Source organism: Dromiciops gliroides, chromosome 3, assembly GCF_019393635.1.
Source record: "Dromiciops gliroides isolate mDroGli1 chromosome 3, mDroGli1.pri, whole genome shotgun sequence".
NCBI classification, from domain to species: Eukaryota; Metazoa; Chordata; class Mammalia; order Microbiotheria; family Microbiotheriidae; genus Dromiciops; species Dromiciops gliroides.
The window spans coordinates 229,504,841-229,528,140 of NC_057863.1; the positions used below are offsets into that span (position 1 = coordinate 229,504,841).

General features: G+C 35.0%; 1 protein-coding gene across 2 annotated transcripts in view; it reads left to right on the top strand.

Annotated features, from left to right (window-relative positions):
* The window catches only part of ANOS1 (anosmin 1), a 251,753-nt gene that overhangs the window by 198,536 nt on the left and 29,917 nt on the right, over positions 1 to 23,300 (top strand). For both annotated transcript variants that reach the window (XM_043998140.1, XM_043998139.1), the window contains 2 exons: positions 2,861 to 3,005; positions 11,235 to 11,381. In XM_043998140.1, the coding sequence (XP_043854075.1) occupies positions 2,861 to 3,005; positions 11,235 to 11,381 (292 nt within the window). The remainder of the gene's footprint in view (positions 1 to 2,860; positions 3,006 to 11,234; positions 11,382 to 23,300) is intronic.

Here is a 23,300-nt window from a genome sequence, read left to right on the forward strand (position 1 = left end):
ATGAAGATATAGAGGCAGATGGAGGTTGTGACTTGCCCAGGATCACACAGCTAGTAAGTATCAGAGACTGGATTATGACTCAGGTCTTCCTGAATCCTGTCCAACATTAATTTGCTGTATCAACTAGATCCTTTTCCTATGAGGAAACTACTTTATATCTGGGATCAGTGTCTTCCACTCTATGGTGAAGAAAATAAGATTTAGTGGGTAGGTGGAGTCTTTTTTAGAAAATAAGTAAAAAGAGAACCCAAGTTCATATCCTAGGCTCTGCTATTTATTACCTAAATGACCTTGGTCAAGTCACTTAATCTCTTTCAGCCTCTGGGCAAAATGAGAGAGTTGATGACATGATCTTTTTGATTCTTTCCAGCTCTAAATCATATCTCTCCTGAGACAAGATGTATGATTTATGGCATTTTTAAAATTTGGCCTCATACCCAAGGATATTAAAAAAAAAAGTTTGTTTTCCAGAAAACTGTTTGATTCTTCTTTAAAGGAAGTGCTGAATTTTTTTTTTTTTTTACAAAATCCTCTACTTTGTAGACACGGAAGCAATATACAAAAGGCAATTGACCAGACCATCTCATCTGCTTCTATTCATCTTTGATATAAGCAAAGGAATTCAGAATCTGGTAGGGGGACCAAAGAACAAAACAAAACAAAACAAAAAGCTCAAGACCCTATAATTTACAATTAAGAGAGGTTGAATTTCTTATTGGTAGCATCACAAATATATATATATATATATATTACTTTGCAGGATTTACTAAATCAAAACCTCAGGAAACCAGAATAACAAGGGAATGGGATGTTTTGGTTAATTCAACTAGAATAGTTGAATAACCAATTACCAATAGCTTATCAGGTGAAGATTAATCAGAAATTTTTCATTGTTTCAGTCCTCAAAATTTAGTATATTTTTCCTCTTTGTCTCCATTTTATAGAGGTTTGGGAAGTATTCTCATCTGCGTCAATGATTTCAATGTCATCTATGTTCAGATTATTCCCAACTCTGTATATACAGTTTTAATTTCAGTCCTTATCTTTAATCCTAAATTCTCACATATTTTCTCTATATTTCCACCTGAATATCCTGTTAGCACTTTAAATTCAAAATATGTCATGCAGAATCCATCACTTCGCCTTGCTAAACATGACTATACTGATCTATTCCTAATCAGGGCGCAATCACCCGATCACTGAGGTTTGTGTTTAGTTCTTTCTCCCCCACTATATCTACTATATTGTCAAGTCCTGTCCATTTTGTTGCCACAACATTTCTTGCATATTTTCTTTTTCTCAATTTGGCTTACCAAAACCCTAGTTCAGGTCCAATACATTAACATCATCTATTTTAATGTCCTACTAATCATTCTCCTTGCCTCTTTCTTCTCCAAAGTTTTGTCCACACAGCCACTAAAATAACCTTGCTAAAGTCAGGTCTGACGATGCCATTTCCTTCTTCAAAAATATACAGTGGTTTCCATTATTGTCTCTAAGATAAAATACAAACTCCTAGAACTGGCCTTTAAGGCTGCCCACTCACTTACCATCTTTGCCTTATTTTACATTCCCTCCCTCTTAATATACTCTGTATTCTAGCCAAATTGTACTATCATTGTTCTCTGTACTCTCCATTTTGTCTCCTGTGTCTGTGTGCTCTCATAAGTCATCTCTTATCTTTAGAATTCTTTTCCTTCTTTTTATCTACACCTTTGTGAATCTTTATATTCCTTCTTTTTCTTCTCTCTGACACATACTTAACTGCATCACTTTGGGAAAGTCTTTAGTAGCCTAGGCAATTCTCTAAGACTTTTTGCAAAAGTTGTTCCAGGGGGCAGCTAGGTGGTGTAGTGGATAAAGCACCTGCACTGGATTCAGGAGGGCCCGAGTTCAAATCTGAGCTCAGACATTTGACATTTACTAGGTGTGTGACCCTGGGCAATTCACTTAATCCCTATTGCCCTGCAAAAAAAAAAAAAAGATACACCCCCTCCCCACCAAAAAAAAAAAGTTGTTCCAACCTACTTCTGTTGAGTTCCATCATCTGGAAGTTTCCTATATAATTGAAATTGCAAGTTTAGGCCATATCATTCTCCTTATTTTCTATGCTCAACTCAGAAATCATCCTTTTTCTGAGAATCATTCTTTGATTCCTTTAGACATCTGTGTTTTCTCCCTCTTTCAGTTTCTTTTTATTCATTGTTTTCTGTTTCCATGTTGAATTAGATCAAGAGTACCTAAGTTTCCTTGTGGGCAGAGCCTATGTTGATTTGTGTGACTGCAGTGCTTAGTTTTCACATAATTTGTAAAATTTGAATTGTTATGAGATGATAAACTAAAAAAGATTTTTAAAAGATCAAATCAGTGGGTAGTAGAATTGTTTATAATATCAACCTTCTTATAAGCACATTATAAAATCATGATATTCTTATTCATTTTGAGCTGACTTTGGTTATTTCAATATCCTGAATAATTGAGGAAAGAGTGGTTCAGTCAGTTATATTTATTGTAGCATAGGTTTAATGCAACACATACAAGTTTGTAAAGTATTTAAAAACCTCAAAGATTAAAAGATTATTATATTTCATTAACTGAATTTGTCAACAACAAAACATAATTAGAAATTATATTTTTTCTTTTGACTTTTGCTTTATTCCTATAGTGTCTTTTAAAAAATGAAATAGAATTTAAGACAGATTAAAACTAAAGGCTACATTGAGATGTTTACCACTAGTGAAATGTTTTATTTTTGTGTTCCCTAGGAATAAGTTTTAAAAATGAGTAGATCCCTATTCAATGATAATTAGAATCTTTCTAATATTTCACTTCTGTTTGCCTATGTTCTTTTCAATTATAGTCTCAAAATTATGTGGTCCTGGATGGTCTTCAGCCAAATAATAACTATATGGTGGAAATACAGGCCATTACTTACTGGGGACAAGTACGCCTAAAAAGTGCTAAGGTGTCTCTTTACTTCACTGCCACACAAGCAGCAAGTAATAGTAAGTATTTTGTATCTTTCCTAGGACACAATGAAATCTTTAAATGAATTATGAAGATAAAAGGAAACAAATTGAATTTGAAGTGTAAAAACAAGTAAAGCTTTGGAATTGTACCCTTAAGAGCAGATAGCAACAGAAATATATTACCACTGCACTTTAAATGTTTCATCCAAACTAGAATAAATTGTGAATTTTTAAGGTTCCATTTCAAAAAAAAAAAGGTAATAATCGTTATGCCACATCTGTTTTGGAAAGAAAGTGATAACATTCTTTATTGTGTTCTGAAGGGGATGATAAATATCATCTCCCTGAGACTTCTCCAGTGGGCCAATTTAAAAGGTCATGTACAAGGAACTCTGTTATGATCACTTCCAAAGAAATAGGTTTCTTGGGTCAGGAGAATCCAGTAATCTGGGTCTGGATAAGGAAGTGGAAATGGTTTGAATATAAGTAGCCAGAAGTATAAATAAAAGCTTATTGAATGATAGAAAACTGTTGAATGATTGAATAAATGGATAAATAAATATTAATTAAATGCTTACAATGGGCAAAGCACTGCACAAAACACAGGCTATACATAGAAAGTAAAACTCTTAAGGAACTCACATTCCAAAGGGGGAATCTACACATAGAGGAAGGTTTTAGCCATAAAGATTCCCATGCAAAGATTCCCATGGTCCTTAGGGTATAATGGCAATACAGTTATTAATGCTATTTTGTAGATGACACTCCCATTGATAAAATTATATCAATTTTGGATGCTGAGCCATTTGAGAATGCTAGAATTTTCATTTCTGGATCTTTATTGGCTATAGCTATAGCACCTGTGGGAGTAGTTGCCAGGCTGCATCTCTAAAAGGGTTATTTCTAGAATGTTGGCTGAGAGCATTGTGCTATAAACATTACTATAAGCAAGGCTCTTGGCTACAGGCTCCTGGACTGTCTTTATCAGCATCTGAGAGTTCCAAACTTATAAGTGACTGGCAACAAATAGACTGAGACCCCTTATAGTTTTGTTTTTCTGCCTACCTATAGCATTATGATCTACCTTTCCATAATTTTCTCCATCCTTCTTTTCATTCTCCCTCTACTCCAATGTTTTCCCCTTGCCTTTCTTTCTCTTAATATGCATCACTTTTTCTACATCTTATATCTTTCCTTTCCTACCTTCATATATTACTCTTGAAATGGGTTGATAGAGACAGATGCACATACATTGTCTGGGACTGTGAAAGGAGATTGAGCTTATTTTTCTCTAATTCTGAACACTTCCCTTATTCCCCCCAAAAGGGTAAAAACAGTAACAACAAAAACCCACCCTATACACATACTTTAGCTCTTTTCCTCCAACTGTTTCTTCCTTTCTCACCTATCTACTACTTCCCACCCAATAGCCATGAATATAATTACTAATAAATGGAATTAGTAAGCCTGGAAAATGTAGTAGAACTTTTGCAAAACAAAATAATAGTCAGGTATATTCATTTATTTACTTTGGATATCAAGGATTTTTGGTAGGATAAAATTTATTAATAGATATAGGGTAAAGTATTCCCAGAAGGCCATATCCCAAAATACCTGGTTCTGATGTACTGTCCCCACATTCATGTTACAATTCCTGAAGTCCTGAACTTATAGATTTATTTAATTAAGTTTCAACAGAATTTTAGCCTTCAGGATTCCTTTATTGACATTGACATATGTTTGGGAGGAGCCAAGATTTCTTTAGCCATTATTCGTTGATGTACAAGCAAGGAATAATTGATCAAATAATTTCTTTTTCTTTTCTTTCTTGCCTTTTCTTTTTGTGGAGCAATGAGAGTTAAGTGACTTGCCCAGGGACACACAGCTAGTAAGTGTCAAGTGTCTGAGGTCAGATTTGAACTCAGGTCCTCCTGAATCCAAGGCTGGTGCTTTAACCACTGTGCAACCTAGCTGCCCCCCCCCATCAGATAATTTCTAACTATGATAGCTAGTTGAAAACAATGAATTATGAGAATGAGGTTACAGAAAATATCATCCCTGTTTGAAAGTTAGGGCCAGGCTGTCATTTATAGTGAAAAGCCATCTTGAAATGAAAGGTGGAAGAGTACCAAGGATATATCTCTGTTTCACATTTTCCCCCCAGGGCTGCCTTTGAATATAAAAAGTAATGACCATTCTTTGTAATCTGGAATACTCTGTTTACTGGACTTTGCTTCTTATTGTTTAAAATTGGCCTTCTAAATGAATTTCTTCAGGACTAAGTTATGTTAACAACCTATTTTGTTGGGTTTAATCTTTTCAGTATTTTTTCTTTTTTCTTTTGTTCTAAATTCTTCAGGAGGGGTTATGCATGCTCTGTATTTTTTTTTAATTCAGAGAAGAGAAATAGAGGGAGGAGGAGAAAAAGAGAGAGAAAAACAGACAAAGAGGGGCAGAGAGAGAGAGGGAGAGCTATAGAAGCAGACCAAAATAGAAGGGTAGATTAGAAAACAGAAACAAAGAGAAACAGTTCAACAAAGAGAGACAAAGGTAAGGAGAGCAACAAAGAAAGAGAAAAATAGACAGACACAAAGACAGAAAAAAAGAGACAGCAAGATAGAAACAGAGACAGCAAGAAAATATAAACCCTTTGACTGATTTGTGCTGTGGAATATGGCTGGTCTTTAGGAACATAGCTACATTTTATAAACCAATCTAACAATGCTAGATCTGCCTTCCCAAATTAGGGACCTTCTTTTGGATCCCTAGTCCTCAATGAATTGACATTTTCCCTCTACCTATTTATTCTACATTTTATTTCTATAGTCTCTAAGCTTCATTTTGGGTGAAGTTAGCTTATCTAATCAGAGTATTAATATGAATGTAAGATCAATCAATAATCAATAAACATTTATTAAGTGCCTATGTGTTAGGCATTATACTTAGTGCTGGGGATCCAAAAAAAAAAAAAGCAAAAGATAGTCCTTGTTCTCAAGGGGCTTACCATCTATTAGGAAAGACAAGGTGCAAACAAATATAAAGAAAGCAAGCTACATAAAGGATAAATAGGAAGTAACACTAGAATTTGGAGGGGTTGGTAAAGACTTAATATCAATGATGGGATTTTAATAGAAACTTAAAGGGAGCCAGGAAGGTAAATAATCAGAATTAAGGAAGGAGAGCTTTCCCAGGCATGGAGGAAAACAAGAAAAAATGCCTGAAGTCAAGAGATGGAATATCTTATTTGTGGAACAGCCAGGGGAAGTAAAGTATAAGAAGAATGGAAGTTTAGGAGGAGGCTAGATTATGAAGAACTTTGAATGGCAAATAGAGTATTTTGTATTAGGCCTTGAGGTAATAGGGAGCTACTGGAGTTTATTGGGTAAAAGGGTTAGAGGATTTTTATATAGCTGAAACTTTTATAGGGTTTTGTGCTTTTTGATCCATGTAGAAACCTTACAAGGTAGGTGCTATTATTAACCTCATTTACAGAAGATGACACTGAGAGATTATTATCAGTAGTCACACAGCCAGGAAATATCTGAGTTAAGGTTCAAAAGAGTTCTTCCTGCCTCAAAGTACAGAACTCTCCCCACTGATCTATGCTAAGAACTATCACAGCCAGGCTCCTGCTTTCTAGGAATTTATTAACAATGGTCTTCTGGAGACAGTTGCTTCTATTCTGTTATTTTTCATGGAAATATGACTCTAATCATGGGAATTTCAAGCCAGGGAGGAAGATACTGACACCATGATATATTAGTGGGAGCAATTTTTGGAGAAATTGCTTCCCCGACTTTATAAAGCTGACCTTTGTTATTGATTTCTTTTTCTGAAAGGTATTTAAAGGAGCTGGATGGGACTTGAGAGGAAGTGTACCTAAAACATACAGACCTTATGTAACTTTCTTGCCATTTGATGATCTCATATCTGCTTAAAGACCTCTCTGGTGATAGGGAACTTCCTGTCTTATGAGGAAGGACATTCCATTTTGGGACTGTTGTAACAGGAAGATTGTCTATTGATAAGCCCAAATATCTCTCTGTAGTTGCTAATGATCTTAGTTCTTTCCTCTGGGACCAAGCAAAGCCAGTCTGAATCCCTTTCTATGTGATAAATATTTGAAGACAGTAGGATACCTAGACACTCTGAATAAAGAAGATATTTTCCTGAGACATAAGGGAGATTAAAAAAAATAAAGAGAATTCTAGGACAAATAGAACCCTACATTAAATAAATCCATTCCCACTCCTCACATATATAAAGGATAAGAACATGATTTTTTTCTCTATACTCACCTCCTTAAGGAACAGTATAATACGTGTCATATAAAAACCACTATTATGAATAGACAAAAGTTGATATATCAATAATCCTAAACAAATAATTCTACTTTTATTAATATATAGCCGGAATGTCTTTTGTATATATTTTAGAAGGAACTCAAACCAGGCAGTGCCATCTTTAACAAAATCAAAAATGTAAATTTTGGGAAATTTTAGATATGTGTGCATATATAGATATTTGTGTTTAAGCAGGATAGCTTTTGATTCCACTGGGGTGGAACAGCCATGAGATTACTGACCTATGAAAAGCTCCTTCCAACCCAATGATTATGTCATTCTAGTTAAGCACTTGCAGTTAGATAATGAAAGGCTTAGGAAATCTATGAAAAATGGGAAATGGAGCAAAGCAACTGCTATTACATGTATTGTCTGTTTCTCACCAGGTAAATCCTATAAAAAAAGAGATTGATTTTGCTAAGTACTATGCAGAATACGGCCTTCTGTTTACTGATATTTTATATCTGAATGCTTTTTATATAATCTCATAAACATAGGATGCTGCTTTTATAAGAACATAACATATCTCATCACAGAACTACTAAAACAAAAGAATAATTACAACTTTATAGTGTAAGCAAGGGAAATTGTGTTTTATAGGGAGGAAGAGTACTAAATGCCATAACATGAATTACTTTTTGAGTTATATTACTTCCAAGACTGTAGGCAACTGTATTTTAATAATAAATACCTCTACACAAATTATAGTTTACTTTTTGTGGGAAATGGTAAAAAGTACCCCTCAAAGCAAGGGAGAATGTATCTTATACAGTGAATTAATTTGCTTTTTAAAAAAGTTTATTTGATATTTTTTAATTTCAAGAGCAATGCTTCCAAGGTTGACAGACTTCACTTTGGGTGAACTTAAAAATAACATATTTTTATACTTACCTCGTGGATCTTGAATATTCTTCAAGCTGATATTATAAGAACCAATAGAATCCTTTTAGTTCTTTGCACTGTAAAATTAAGTAAGGATTCAGGCCTTTGGAAACAAAATACATGGTGGTCTAGCCCTGCAAACTCTTAATCTGTTTTGTGACCAAGAAAACATGTAAACTATTTTATAATCTGTCCCTCTGTAGGGCTTGGCAGTAATGGATATTATTCCATTTTAATTTTTTTCTTAGGAATGGAGCTGAGAGTTATAGAGATAGAAATCATATAATTTAAGAACCTGCAAAAGAACCTTGAAAAAGGATCAAATTTATCTTTCATTTACAGTATATGCTTGGAGAATATTAGGAAAAGTGTTTCCAACAAATGCCTTATCTCTCTGTATTTATTTTCATATCTAGATTAGTGGTCATGTGGAGATATTTAAAAATTAACCCTTAGCTATAATTGTTAACATACAGGGTCAAAAATTGATTGAAAAGCAAAATTAAATAGCAAATAGAAAATCTCTTATTTAGCCACTAGTGGATTACTTCATGTCTCAAATTATTGACATATATGCACATACATGAGCATGTATATATATATATATATATATATATATATATATATATATATATATATATATATATATATATATATATATACATACATATATAAGTATATGGGTTAGTCAGTTAATAAATGTGTTACTTGTCCGTCACTACTACCTCATTCTATACCACAGATATTTTAATTCCCAGTTCAATATACTATCCACATTGCCTCTCATCCCATCTGATGTTTCCTCTCAAGAGATTGTATGTGTACATAAATACCAGTTACACTTCTACTTTTCTTTCCACTAAAATAAGGAATGTCAATCATTTGCTTTAAACACCGTACAGACTTGTTAAATATTATGATTGGAGCCGACATCTGCCGATTTAGAAGTAAACGGTGATGATTTAGTTTGGATTTGGTGCTACTGTTTTGACAAATTTGAAGACAATATTTTCCTTGGGGAAGGATGAAGTTGGCAAATTTTGTCAGTGCCTACAATGAAGTAGGCAAAATGACAAGCATTTATGTCCAAATCATATAACTTTTTCTTATAAGTATTTTTACTTCAATTTATGTGATTTTTCTACTATTATTTTATTGAAATAATTCATCTAGGGACCTCATGTAGCTACTTTTATTTGTACTCTTCCGAAATTATGAAACAGATTATGTAAGTAGAAGATCTGCATTTATATATTAAAAAATCTCTAGGAATCATGTAATCAGCCTACCTGAGTGTTTAAATGAATCATTAGGTTAGTCAGAGGAATAATGCTTCATGAATATATATATATATATATATATATATATATATATATATATACACACACACACATATATGTATATATGTATGTGGGTGTCTATATCTATACATCTATATGTCGGTCAGTAAACATGTATGAATTGCTTACTATGTGCTAGATACTGAGCTAAGTGCTAGATAGGCAAAATAGAGCCCCTTTTGCCAAGGAACTCACAGTCTAATGGGGGAAAACCATTCAGACAACTATGGACAAAAGGCTATATACATGATAAATAGGAAGTACTTATATACAGGGAAGGCACCAGAATTAAGAGGAAGTGGGAGTGGCTTCCTATAGAAGGTAGGATTGAAGGAAGCCAGGGGAATTCTGGAGATGGTGAGGAGGAGGGAGAATATTCCAGGATTGGAATATATTGTGTGTGTGTGTGTGTGTGTGTGTGTGCGCGCGTGTGTGTGTGTGTGTGTGTGTGTGTGTGTGTGTATAAAATACCTGGAGTCAGGAGATGGAATGTCTAGTGTAAGGAAGAGGAGGCAAGTGTCACTTTATCATGATTACATAGGAGTGAGTAAAACTTAAGAAAACTGAAAAGGGTAAGAAGGGGGCGTAGCTAGGTGGCACAGTGAATAAATCACTGACTTTGGATTTATGAGAACCTGAGTTCAAATCCAGCCTTGGATACACTTACTAGCTGTATGACCCTGGGCAAGTCACTTAACCTTCATTGCCCTACAAAAAAATAATAATAATTTTTTTTAAAAAGGTAGGAAGGGGCCAGGTTATGATGGACTTTGAATGCCAGAGGATTTACTATTTCATCCTGGAGTTGATAGGAAGTCATTGACCTCTAGTGTGATGTGGTTGGACCTACACTTTAGGAAAATCACTTTGAGAGGAGAATGGAGGACAGGCTGGATTGGGGACTGGATGGAGCATGCGAGAGGTTATTGTAATGGTCCAGGTGTGAGGAACTAAGGGTCTATACCAGGGTGGTGGAAGTATCAGAAGAGAGGAGGGAATGTATTTGAGAGATGTTACAAAAGTAAAATCAAGAGGGCTTGGCAACGGATTAGAAATTGGGGTGTGAGGAGTGAGATGAGAATGGGACCTAGGTTTTGAGTTTGTGGGACTGGGAGAATAATGGTGCCCTCAACAGTAATAAGGAAGTTTGGAATGCAAGAGGGTTTGGGGAGAAAAATCATGAGTTAGGTTTAGAAATGTTGAGTTTAAGATATCTACAGTATATCCAGTTGGAAATGTCTAATGCAAGACTGGAGTACAGTACAGGTTAGGACCAGATAATTTGAATTGAAAATCATCAGCATAGATAAGATAACTAAGTCCAAGGGAAATAATATAGTTAGAGAAAAGAAGAAGGCCTAGGAGAGAGCCCCAAGAGTCACTCAAAATTGGCTGGTGTGATCTGGATGAAGATCCAGTAACAAAAACTAAGAAGAAGCCATCCAATAGGTAGGAAGAAAATCAGGAGCGAATAGTGTCGTGGAAACACAGAGACAAGAAAATATCAGGGGGAAGAATGGTGATTAATAATGTCAAAGGTTGCAGAGAGAATGAGTATTGTTTTTTTTTTTGGCAATTCAATTTGGTAAGTAAAAAATTGTTGGTAACTATGGGAGAACAGTTATGCATACAGTGTATATACACAAACACATATTCCATTAAACAAACTTTGATATTGGACTTTGTGTGTTTCATTGTAGAAGGTCAACTTGGGAAAAATAGAAAAGGGGTCCCCGAAATACTTCCCCCTTTCCAAAGAAGGAGACCCACTCGCCTTCTGGAAATTGGAGCCCCTTTCTACCAGGACAACATGCTTCAGGTCAAAGTCTATTGGAAAAAGACTGAAGGTATGTGAAATGTTCCTTGACAAACCAGAATAACAACTGTGGGGGAAAAAAAAGACATAAATGATATCCCCAATCCCAGCTCTTCTTTCACCTCTAATCCATTCTACAGTAGAGTAATCTTCCTAAAACTTAAGATTTACAACCTTCCTTTGCTAAAGTCCTTCCATTGCTTCCCACTGGCTTTGAGATACTGTTCAATTTTTTATCCTTCTCTTCAAGTCCCTCTGTGATCAAGCTCATATATGTGTGTGTGTGTGTATGTGTATGTGTGTGTGTGTGTATAAATTTTTATCCACTGCTTTCCTTCATATATCCTGTAGGCACAATGCCTCACATACCTTTCTCCAAGAACATCTTTTATTCTCTCTCACACCTCTGTCTTTGCTCATGGTGCTACTTCTGCTAGAATGAGCCCACTACTAACAATTTCCTTCATATAAAATTCTACTTGCCCATCAAAACCAACTCTAATATCCATGTTCTTCATCAAAATTTCATGATACTTCTTCCAAATTGTATTCATCTGTTCTTAATATAGCACTAACTTTCTAAAGGTATCTATCTCTATTTTTATCTTTATATCCATAGCTATAGATCAATAGATCATAAACATTGGTTAACTTGTCTTTTCTCCTTTATTATATTATAAAATCTTCAGGTAGAGGCACTGTACTTTAAAAAAATGACCTTTAGTGTATAGCACAATGCTTTTCACATGGCATTATTGCCATCAATTTAATGTACAATAGGAACAAATCAACTTTTTAAATGTATGTGAAGTCTAGCCTTTCCAAGAATGAATTTTAGTTGTGAACTTATGTGAACTTGATATTATTAATTTTAACTTAGTATTCTTTGCTCAGCCAAGTTTCATGAAAAGCCGTGTGTGTGTGTGTGTGTGTGTGTGTGTGTGTGTGTGTGTGTGTGTGTAAGCTGATGGACAGTGGCTTAAAATAAGTTTCACTCACACCCTCTCCATTTTACATTAACTATCATAACAAACTCGCTGGATTCTGATATCTTTAGTGGCTTAGAGACCAAGCCACTTGTAAGGCCTTTGTAAGAAGAAACATTTAATTTATGAATATGTTAAAAGGCAAATATGTTATAATATTTTACCTGTATTATGGGGCAGCTAGGTAGTGCTGTGGATAGAGCACTGGCCCTGAAGTAAGGAGGACCTGAGGTCAAATCTCACCTCAAAAACATACTAGCTGTGTGACCCCAGGCAAGTCACTTAACCCCAATTGCCTTAAAAATCCAGGGCCAACTCCAGTCGTCTTGATGTATATCTTGCCACTGGACCCAGATGACTCTAGAGGAGAAAATGAGGTTGGTAATCTTGCACAGCCCTCCCTCACTTAAATCCAATTCACTGCAAGTTATGACATCATCCTGATGTCATGTTCCTCTTTGAGGATGAAGGACAAACAAGAACAACAAACTATATTATATTACTTGCTACTTCAGAGAATTCATTCAGTAATTATTATCAAACACTTACTATGTATGAGGACTGCAAAGACAAAACCTGGATCCTTGTTTTTATATTTCGTAAGGTTTGGATAAATTCAAATACAACTGGTAAGCTTGGATAGGGTAAAGATCAGGTAAAATCTGGACCTTGAGTATGGAACAAAAGTGAGGTAGCCAGGGGAAATAAGGTAGTTAATTTGTATGTGTTTGGAAAGGGAGTTGAGCTTTGCCTATGTCATTTTGTCTAGGGTGTATACTTTGTATATATTTGTTGCCAACCCTACTTAAAGAAATATAGAAGTACCAACTTTATTATGTTTTAATCTTTCGGTATGTAGTATAAATGCCATAAAAGTTAAATATCTAATTAGATTTGGATGTTAAAAAGAAATTAACCTTCATTGCATTACTGAAGTAAGTTGTTAGACACTGTTTCAGTTTAGTGATGTAATCTGTATCTGACACATGATTATTTAAATTCATGCTAATTAAGAAAGTGAATTTTCCTTAAAGCATCTTAAAAATATCCTTCAAATTAATTAAAAGATCAAGGAAAATAATCTAAAATCAGTTTCAACTGTTCAAAAGAGCAATGATTTTATTAGTACCTTACAACTCTTTTCTCCTTATAGTTTAAGAGAATTTATAGAAATGTTATAGGCCACATCATTTTTATGATTAGTTGCTGACAAATGACATAACAAACTGCATTCTCACATTCACTTCACCACCCCAAGACAGTTAGCCTCAACAACAGAAAACAGTTCTCAGGGCAACGAAATGACCTTACTCTTGGCATTTATTCAATCTCTGTCTTCTCTATTCAACTTTGTGCCAAGTCTGGTCATATTTTTAGTGACTTGAACAGTAGTAGGCTACTAGGGAGCAGAATGAGATGATGAGCTAATTTAACATTGGGTATCCAGCATCCATTAGTCATAAATGACTTGTTTCATTAATTAAAAATAGCTAAAAATGATCTGGTAACTGAACTATCATTCATCATGCCCATCTCAAGCTCTGACCCATTTAATTCACAGGGAATGTTTCCTAATGTGGTTTTCATTTAAAATGAGCAATATTTAGACATAATTAAGATGCTTAATAAATATGTATGTTGGCCTAAGAATCTTTGAAGTTAATGATGTTACCATACTCTCTATAGATAAACTAAAGTATAATTTATTTATTTGGACAAAGAAATGATTGTGTGCAATGCTACTGAATGATTGGTCCTTGAACTCTCTAGTAGGATGCTATCACTCACTGCAGCATTACTGTTTCTTCAAAAAAAGCATGTCTTTCATGGATGTACATTCACACAAGAATTTTTCAAATATATAACCATTTTTGCAACCAAAAATCTACTTGTTTCTGTCTTTTTTTCCAACATCATTCAAGCCTCTGACTATTCATGCTAAAAATATAGAGCCAAACTCTATTCTTTTATCATCCACAGAGATTATTTGAAGTGAGCAGGATTTGAAGTGAGATTAGATTAATTCAGTCAACAATAAAAACAATAACAATAATTTACATAAGTATATGTGGAAAAAAAGCAGAAGGTCATGGAAGAAGGGAAGGATGATGATGAGGGGAAGGGCTAGAGACCTGTCCAAGATCAAAATAATGTGGAATCATGATTTGATACATCCTCTTCTGCCTGCAAATGAAATTATACCACAGATGCATTCAATGATGTTGCCTTCTAAGAATAAGATTACAATCTAATTCTTTTATCCAGCTACCAAAAGGGGATTTATTTCATATACACTTGCAATAATTTGCAGAACATTGTATGCAAAAGAATCATGATGCTTCCTGTGACTGTTTTTATGTGAACCCCATAGAAAAAAGATGATATGATGATGATGATAACAAAAATGGCTTTCATGGCTATTTACTTGTGGAAATGGAGGACTTTATGATAGAAATTAAGAACCAGGTCCTTGGTGCAAGTTGAGTTCTTACTTTCACTCACTTCATGTAACTAATCCATTCCCAAATATTGTTTCTATCTTCACAACATCTTTCATATATGTTCCCTTATTTCCACTCCAACATCCACAACCCTACTTTAGACCCTTGTTACTTTTTATTTTAATTACTACAATAGTTTTTTTCATCATTATCCCTGCCTCAAGTGTCTCCCTACTCTATTCCATTCTTCATTTTACCAGTTAAGGTGATTTTTCTAAAGTATAGGGCTGACCATTTCACTTTTTCTTGTCAATGATTTCCTGTGGCTCTCTATTATATCCATCATCAAATATAAAATGTCCTCTGTTTGGTATCTAAAGCTTTTCATAACCTGGATCCCTCCTACCTTTCCAGTCTTCTTATCCCTTACTCCCCTCTACAACCTCTAAAATCCAAATGTCATGCCCACTTACATTTCTTCCAACGTGACACAGTTAGATCCCATTGCTGTGCTTTTTTTAGTGGCTGTTCCTCATGTTTGGAACATTGTCCTCTCAGCTCTCTTAGTTCCCTGGCTTCCATTAAGGCTTAGTTCAAATCCTACCTTCTGCAAGGGAGCCTTTCCCAGTCCCTTCAGCTATCATTGCCTTTTCATTTCAGATCCCTTTCATCTACTCTGAAAATATATTTTATATACCTAAGTATTTGCATATTGGATTCATTAAAATGTACCTTACTTGAGGGCAGGGACTGTCCTTCTTCCTTAACATAGTGCTTGGCAAACAGTGAGCACTTAATAAATGCTTGTTGACTGTTGACTGATTGATGAGTCATCATATAAGTTTTATCCTTAAAAAACCTAAAACCTTATAAACAAAAGTTGAGAACTATCTTTACATGTAATGGAAAAAATAAAATACCTCATACATAAAAAAAAAGTAGGATGAGAAGAAACAGAAAACAAACACCAGCAACAGCTCTGTTTGAAAAGAAAAAAACATGCCAAAGAGAACAACTTTGAGATGTGGGCAGAAGGGGAACCAGAGCAAATGGGGCATTTGTTTCTTTGTTTTTTCTTAATCTGCTCCTACTTTAATTTTTTAAATGTTAAGGATTTGTGTTTGATTTTATTCCTTATTTTGAATACATGTTTAATCATTAAAAAAAAACCCTAAAACCTAAAATTAGTGATTAATGTATTATCTATAAGCAAACAGAAATGTAAAATACATAGCACTGCAGGCAGTAAAAAATTAGCACCTTCTGGAAAATTAGGAAGACATGACATGGTAACTAGAATTATGAGTAAAAAGCTTATTATTTTTCATGTACTGACAGATGAACCATCCCCATACCACAAATATAGAGCTAAAATTATTCTGGAGAAGTCTAGAGACAAATTATATCAGAATGAAACCATTACTCCCAAACTTAACCATTATCTAAAATCATCCTGAAATAGAAGTGTTAAACACTTGCTAACAACATTTTCAATGAATTCAACATCCTAAATATTCATGATCTCTAAGCTATGTAGAACCAAAGAAAATGTTGAAAATATCAAAATATCCAAGAAAAAGATAAAAATTATGTGGGGAAAATGGTAAAGTACCTATTATCTTTCCATTGACCTGTCTCCTGATGGTATTGTATGCTTTTAAAGTCATAGCTATGAGCTTGGATTTTGCTGGAGATGCTGGCAATAAATTCTGGGGTTTTAACACATGGAAAGGATCTGTTCTAATACTGAACTATATCCTCAACTTACTTGTGTGTATATGCATACATATATACCTATTTACCCGTACACATACATAGTGCTTGGCACACAGCAAACTCTTAATAAGTGTTTGTTGACTGCTGAATGATAAGTCATTACAGAAGTTTTATCCTTCAAAACCCTAAAATTAGTGATTAGTGTACATAATGCACACGCATATCTAAGAAGCTGCAGCATGCACAGTGGCCACATCTTAGTAAAACCATCTTGGTGGATGGGCTAAACCCGATTAAGGGTAATCAATAGTCCCCAAACACATCAGTAAGCTAGGGGGATGTCTACCCCAACTATGTGAAGACTTTCCCCACTGGAATGGGTGGATGAGAACAGGTTGTTCCAATGGCCATGAAGGCGCCTAAAGCAGGCACTGTGGAGTGCTTAGAGATTGGTTAGACATTGAAAATGCCAGTCATCTACTACAGTCTGCACCATCACCTGTAATCTTAATTTTAATCTTGGCTCTGAACTTCTATGATGAAGAGAGAGAGAGATGACTTTGTGCAACTCTGCCTCACTGAAATGCCTCACCCATCTCATCCTGATGTCATTGTTCCTTTCTGAAAATGAAGAACGAACAAGAAGATATGAGCTTACATTCTAATACTTTTATTCTGTCAAAAATAGTTATTTTAACTGCTTCTGCATAGTTTAGAGAACATTAAATATAAAGGAATAGTAACCTCATGGTGATTTGTCCCAGGACTATTTTTTGTGGGTCAATGAGGGTTAAGTGACTTGCCCAAGGTCACACAGCTAGTAAGTGTCAAGTGTCTGAGACCTAGCTGCCATCACCCCAGGATCATTTCTAACTGAACTCTATCAAAAATAATCAAAGTCATCACCATGGGACTATGTTCTTGCTGAATGTACAGAAAATAGATTTATATCCTAATCCTCTTATTCAATTACAAAAGCAGTCATTTTATCAATGTACAGTTTGCAGACCATTAAGTTTTTTAAAAAATGCATACAGGGGGTGGCTAGGTGGCGCAGTGGATAAAGCACCAGCCCTGGATTCAGAAGTACCTGAGTTCAAATCTGGCCTCAGACACTTGACACTTACTAGCTGTGTGACCCTGGGCGAGTCACTTAACCCCCATGGCCCCGCAAAAACAAACAAACAACAACAACAACAAAATGCATACAGAAGAATAGAAACTTATCCTTGGGCTGTTTTTATTGAAAGCCCATTAAAATTCTGATAATAAGCTGATGATGAGGATAGCGATAACAAAATTTACCCCCAGATAGAAATAGCTAAGATATTACAGTGGAATCAAAAGACCATTCACGGGAGACAAAGACATAAATGTCAAGAAAGAAGTTTTTTAAAAAATGTTAGAAACATGAGGATTTTTTGTGTGAAATGGACAGATTTAAAATACTGATTCAAGAACAGATAATTGCAACCAGAAACGACATAAAGTGATCCTTAAAGAATAGACTTATTTATCAGTACAAATTATGTAAAGAAATTATAGAAATTGCATAACATATTATTGCAAGTTATACAAATTTTAAAGCTACAAATACCTAACAAGACAGAACCTGGTGACCTGAATTGTAAACTAACATGATAAATTCCCATACTAAAAATAGATATAAATTTAAAAATATTCTTAAAATTCTGCACACAAGCTGCACTGGAACTAGAACTTTATCACTGACAATAATCTTGTTCACATTTATATGATATAGAATTAATCTGTAAAAAATGATAAGAGTTTTAATATGTGCTGTGCTAAAGAATCCTCACAACTCCAATCATATGTAATAAAACACATTAAAAATAAAGAGACCAAGTCAAGGAAATCAAAACTATAGGGTAACAGGAAGAAGGACGTTCATCCTTGTCATCCTGTCTGTTTTTAGATGTACTAAAGAGGTTTTCAGTGATTCTACAAGAAGATAAGCTTACTTTTATTCAATTACAAAATTAATCCATTCATTTTCTGTGTGCGCAATTGTTTGCAGAACTTTAAGTATAAAAACATAGTAGTAATATAGCTATTTCTCTCAAGATTGTTCCTATGTGAACTCTGCTAAACGAAATGAAGAAAATGAGGTTGTTGTTGATGATATTGACTTGCCAAATCAATCACTACTCTGCAGCCAACCTAGTGATCAGTGTCTTGAAACTTAGCTAGACTAGTCCGTGGTTATCCCACATTCAAGACAGTCCACATAGAACAGTATAAAGGTGATTGTATTTAGAGTAAGAGAACCTGAACTTGATTCCCAGCTCTGGTACTGATTACCAGTGTGACTGTAGGCAAGTCTCTTAATCTCTGTAGTTCTCAGTTCCTCATCTGTCAAAATGAGGGGCTTGAGTTAGATAGCCTCTGAGGTCCATGTACCTCTAAAATTATGATCTTAATCTATTGCTACACCTGTATTTGCAGTCCTTTCAGATTGCTCTCCCCTAGGAAAGCTTTTAAGAACTTAGGGTCCTCTGCACACCAAGGTCCACTCCACACTTTTTCTAATCATGAAAGGAGAACATAGAAAATGATTATATTTTTCACATAGAGTTTGAAAGGAGGTAAAAAGGAGGAGAATACCTACACATAAAAATATGTAGAACAAAATAATTGTCAGCACACTAGAAACTCCCCTTTCAATGTTGAACCAACTCCCAGTCAATCAGTCAACATTTATAAAGTACCTACATTATAAGGCACTGTGCTAAGCACCAGTGATACCAAAAAAAAAAAAAAAAAGCAAAAGAGTTCCTATTCTTAAGCTTTCAATCTAATGAGAAAGACATCATGCAAACAATTACATATACATATATATACATTTATGTGTATACATGTACATATATGTATATATATTGTGTATATATGTATGAAACAAGCTATATATAGGATAAATGAGTTAATTAAAAGAGGGAAGGCACCAGAATCAAGAGGGGTTGGGAAAATTTTCATAAGGAAGGTGGGATTTTAGTTGAGACTTAAAAGAAGCCTAGTTGCTCAGGAGTTAGACTGAAGGAGGGAGAGCTTTCCAGGGACTTGGGAAACAGAGGAGTGTCTTCTTTGTGGAAGTCAGGAAGCCAGTGTTAGTCACTGGACTGATGAAAACCTCTCAGGAAGTAAGGTATAAGATGAGTAGAAAAGTAGGAGGAGTCTAGGTTATAAAAGCTTTGACTACCAAACAAAGTATTTTGAATTTGATCATGGAGGTAGGGAGCCACTGGATTTTACTTAGTAGAGGAAAAGCGATGACATGATTAGACTTGCCCTCTAGGAAAATAAATTTGAGAGTGACTGAATAGAGATTGGATTAGAGTGGGGAGAAGCTTCAGGCAGTCAGACTCACAGGCAGGCAGACTCACAAGCAGGCTATTCCAGTAATTGAGGGGTAAGGTAATGAGGGCTTGCATGAGTTTGGTTGCAGTGACAGAGCAGAGAACAGGGAGTATACAAAATATTTTTGATAGGTGAAATTAACAGGTCTTGGCAACAGATTGGATACAGAGGGTGAGACATAGTGAGGAGTCCCAGATGACTAGTAAATTGTGAGCCTGAGGGATTGGGAGGGATTGTGTTGCCCTGAACAGTAATAAGGAAGGGATGTGTGCATGTCTATGGAGGTTTTAGGTGGGGGAAGTGATGAACTCTGTTTTGGACATATTGAATTAGGATGTCTCTTAGATATCTAGCTTGAGATGTCTAAAAGACAGCTGGATAGGTAAGAATGAGGGTCAGCAGAGAGACTGAGGTAGGACAGATAGGTAGATTGGAGAACCATCAGCATAGAGGTAGTAAATAAACCCATGAGAACGGATGAGATCACAAAGGGAAGTAGTATAGAAGCAGAAGAGAAAAGATTTCAGGCTGAACCCTGAGAGACATTCTGGGTGAGATCTGGAAGAGAACCCAGCAAGAGACAGAGAAGGGGCTTCAGATAAGTAAGAGGAGAACCAGGAGAGCATGATGTCCTGAAATATCTAGTGAGAAGAGAGTATTAGGTAGGAGAGCGTGATCAGCTTAAGTTGTGAATTGTAGCAAATCAAAATTCTCTTAGGTTCCAATAATTCTTGAAATTTTAAATAGAAAATTTATTTTAAAAAAACAGAGACATTTTCAAAGAACAAAGGCCTTCTCAAATATTATGCTTTTATTTAACTGGCCATTATTATTTTTATTATAGTTTAAAATTTAAATAGTTTAAAATTATTTACAATTTACAAATAGTTTACAGTATGAAGGTTTCTTTCCTAAAGGTTTTAACATCAATATGAATTTCACATGAGGCAGCTCCCTTGGGTAGCAACATCATTTTAAGTGGTAGAAAGGAATTTGGAAATAATCTTGTCCAACACTCTTATTCCACAGATAAGTCAATAAAGACTAATAGAGAATTAAGTCGTTTTTTTTCAGGATCATGTAGCAGAGTCAAAACAGATTTCTTCAAAGCCAATATTTTTTTAACCTTCACAATATTATTTCCCCTTAAAAATCACTTCAATTTTCTTCCTTTCATTATTCCTTTAGTTTTATAATCAAACGACAATGGGAGCAAAACATTTTAAGAATCTCATCTGCAGACCCTATGTAGGTTACTGAATCTCAAACTAAAAAAAGAAAAATCCCCAAACATTTAAAAAGTATGTATTATATTCATTGGCATCATTATCATGAAAATATGTAGTTTTTAAAACATACATACATAAATTTCTCTGTTTTGTAGAAAAATGTCTTTTAAGTAGATATATTATACTATAAAGATTTGGATATAATGTGGAATCCACAATACTAATTTGTTTTCTGCTAGCGAAAATAATTTCCTGTGACTAGATTTTCTGACCATTTGGACTGTGTGAAATTAAAGATGTTGGGCTATGTATATTATTAGAACCATCTCAAATCATTTTTTTGTTGTTGTTGTTGTTTTTTTTTTTTGCGGGGCAATGAGGGTTAAGTGACTTGCCCAGGGTCACACAGCTAGTAAGTGTCAAGTGTCTGAGGTCAGATTTGCACTCAGGTACTCCTGAATCCAAGGTCAGTGCTTCATCTACTGCGCCACCTACCTGCCCCTCAAATCATTTTTAACTCCTTTACCCAAGTAGCTAAACATTTTTGGAAAAGAATCTACTTTCAATGGGGTGTGCCACTGGATTAAATTCTTGTGATAGCAAGGTCAAATAAAAAAAGGATCTCATTCAATAATGAAGGCCAAATTGTGAAAATAAATTGGTTCTTATTTTCCTCACTTCTCAAAATTGACTGGTAGTCAAGATGTTTAGAGTTTTGACTATTCAAGCAGAAAACCCTAATATTTTATTAACTGCTTTTGGGATTTCTAAGTGAGAAAACTTCAAACGTGCACTGGGGACATTTTTTTAGTGGTCTGATTGAGAGGTGCTATTTCAAATGGAAGCTAGTAAGTCAATGGCAAGGTAGATGGTAAAGACTGTGCTGGACCCCTGGATGAGAGATAAGGTATACTTTAACACTCCTGGACATCTGTAGAAAGCAAAATATTTAAAATGATGTCTCTAGTAATTTATCAATAACTATAATCCAGAAAGTAAAATATCAATCAATTTTAATTTGTTTGAAAGTTTTGTATTATTTATTTTTAGAAACCTGTTTTCCAGAAATCCATTAAAATTTTTTACAAAGTATTTAACGAGGGGCAGCTAGGTAGCATAGTGGATAGAGCACCGGCCCTGGATTCAGGTGGACCTGAGTTCAAATCTGGCCTCAGACACTTGACACTTACTAGCTGTGTGACCCTGGGCAAGTCACTTAACCCCCAATCGCTTCACTAAAAAACAAAACAAAACAAAAGCAAAGTATTTAACAAAAATTAATTTTGAATGACATTTTTTCTTTCATTCAGATGAATTTCATAGTTTGTGTCATCATTTCACCAACGTATCAGTTAATAACTATTGTGTGTCTACAGAGCTTGCATAATGGACTACAATGGGTCTTATGTTAAGTGAGAGGTTAGGTCTTCACATGAAGAGAATGAGTAAGTTAAAGGAGATTACTTCATACTTGTATCTACTCAGTTGAGATATAGCTTAAATGAACAGGTGAATGAAAGGAAAAAATAAAACATATATTAATTACTTATGTGCCAAGCACTATGCTACGTTCAGGGGATACAAATTCAAAAGTGAAACTTTCTCTGCTTTTTTTTTAAATTTAATTTTATTTTTTTGGTGGGGCAATGAGGGTTAAGTGACTTGCCCAGGGTCACATAGCTAGCAAGTGTCAAGTGACTGAGGCCCGATTTGAACTCAGGTCCTCCTAAATCCAGGGCTGGTGCTCTATCCATTGTGCCACCTAGCTGCCCTGTCTCTGCTCTTAATAAACATAAAAGAAAACACACACACACACACACACACACACACACACAGGAGAGTGATGACCAGCCAAGGGAGTGTTAGGGTATTAAGAATGGTTAGTCGATCCATAGAATAGTCTGTTGACCTGCCCTTTGCAGGAACAATGATAATACTGCAGCAGTAGTAGTAATGGTAAAAGATAGAATTCATGTGATGCTTTAAAGTTTATAAAATGCTTTATAAATATTATCTCATTTTATCCTCAAAACCATGGGAAGTAGAGACAATTAGTATCCTCATTTTACAGATAAGTAAATCAAGGCAGACAGAGGTTAAGTGACTTGCTCAGAGTCCCACAACTAGTAAATTTCTGTGGCATAATTTGAACTCAGTCCTTCCTGAGTCCAGGTCCAGTGTTCTATTTACTGCTTTTACCTAC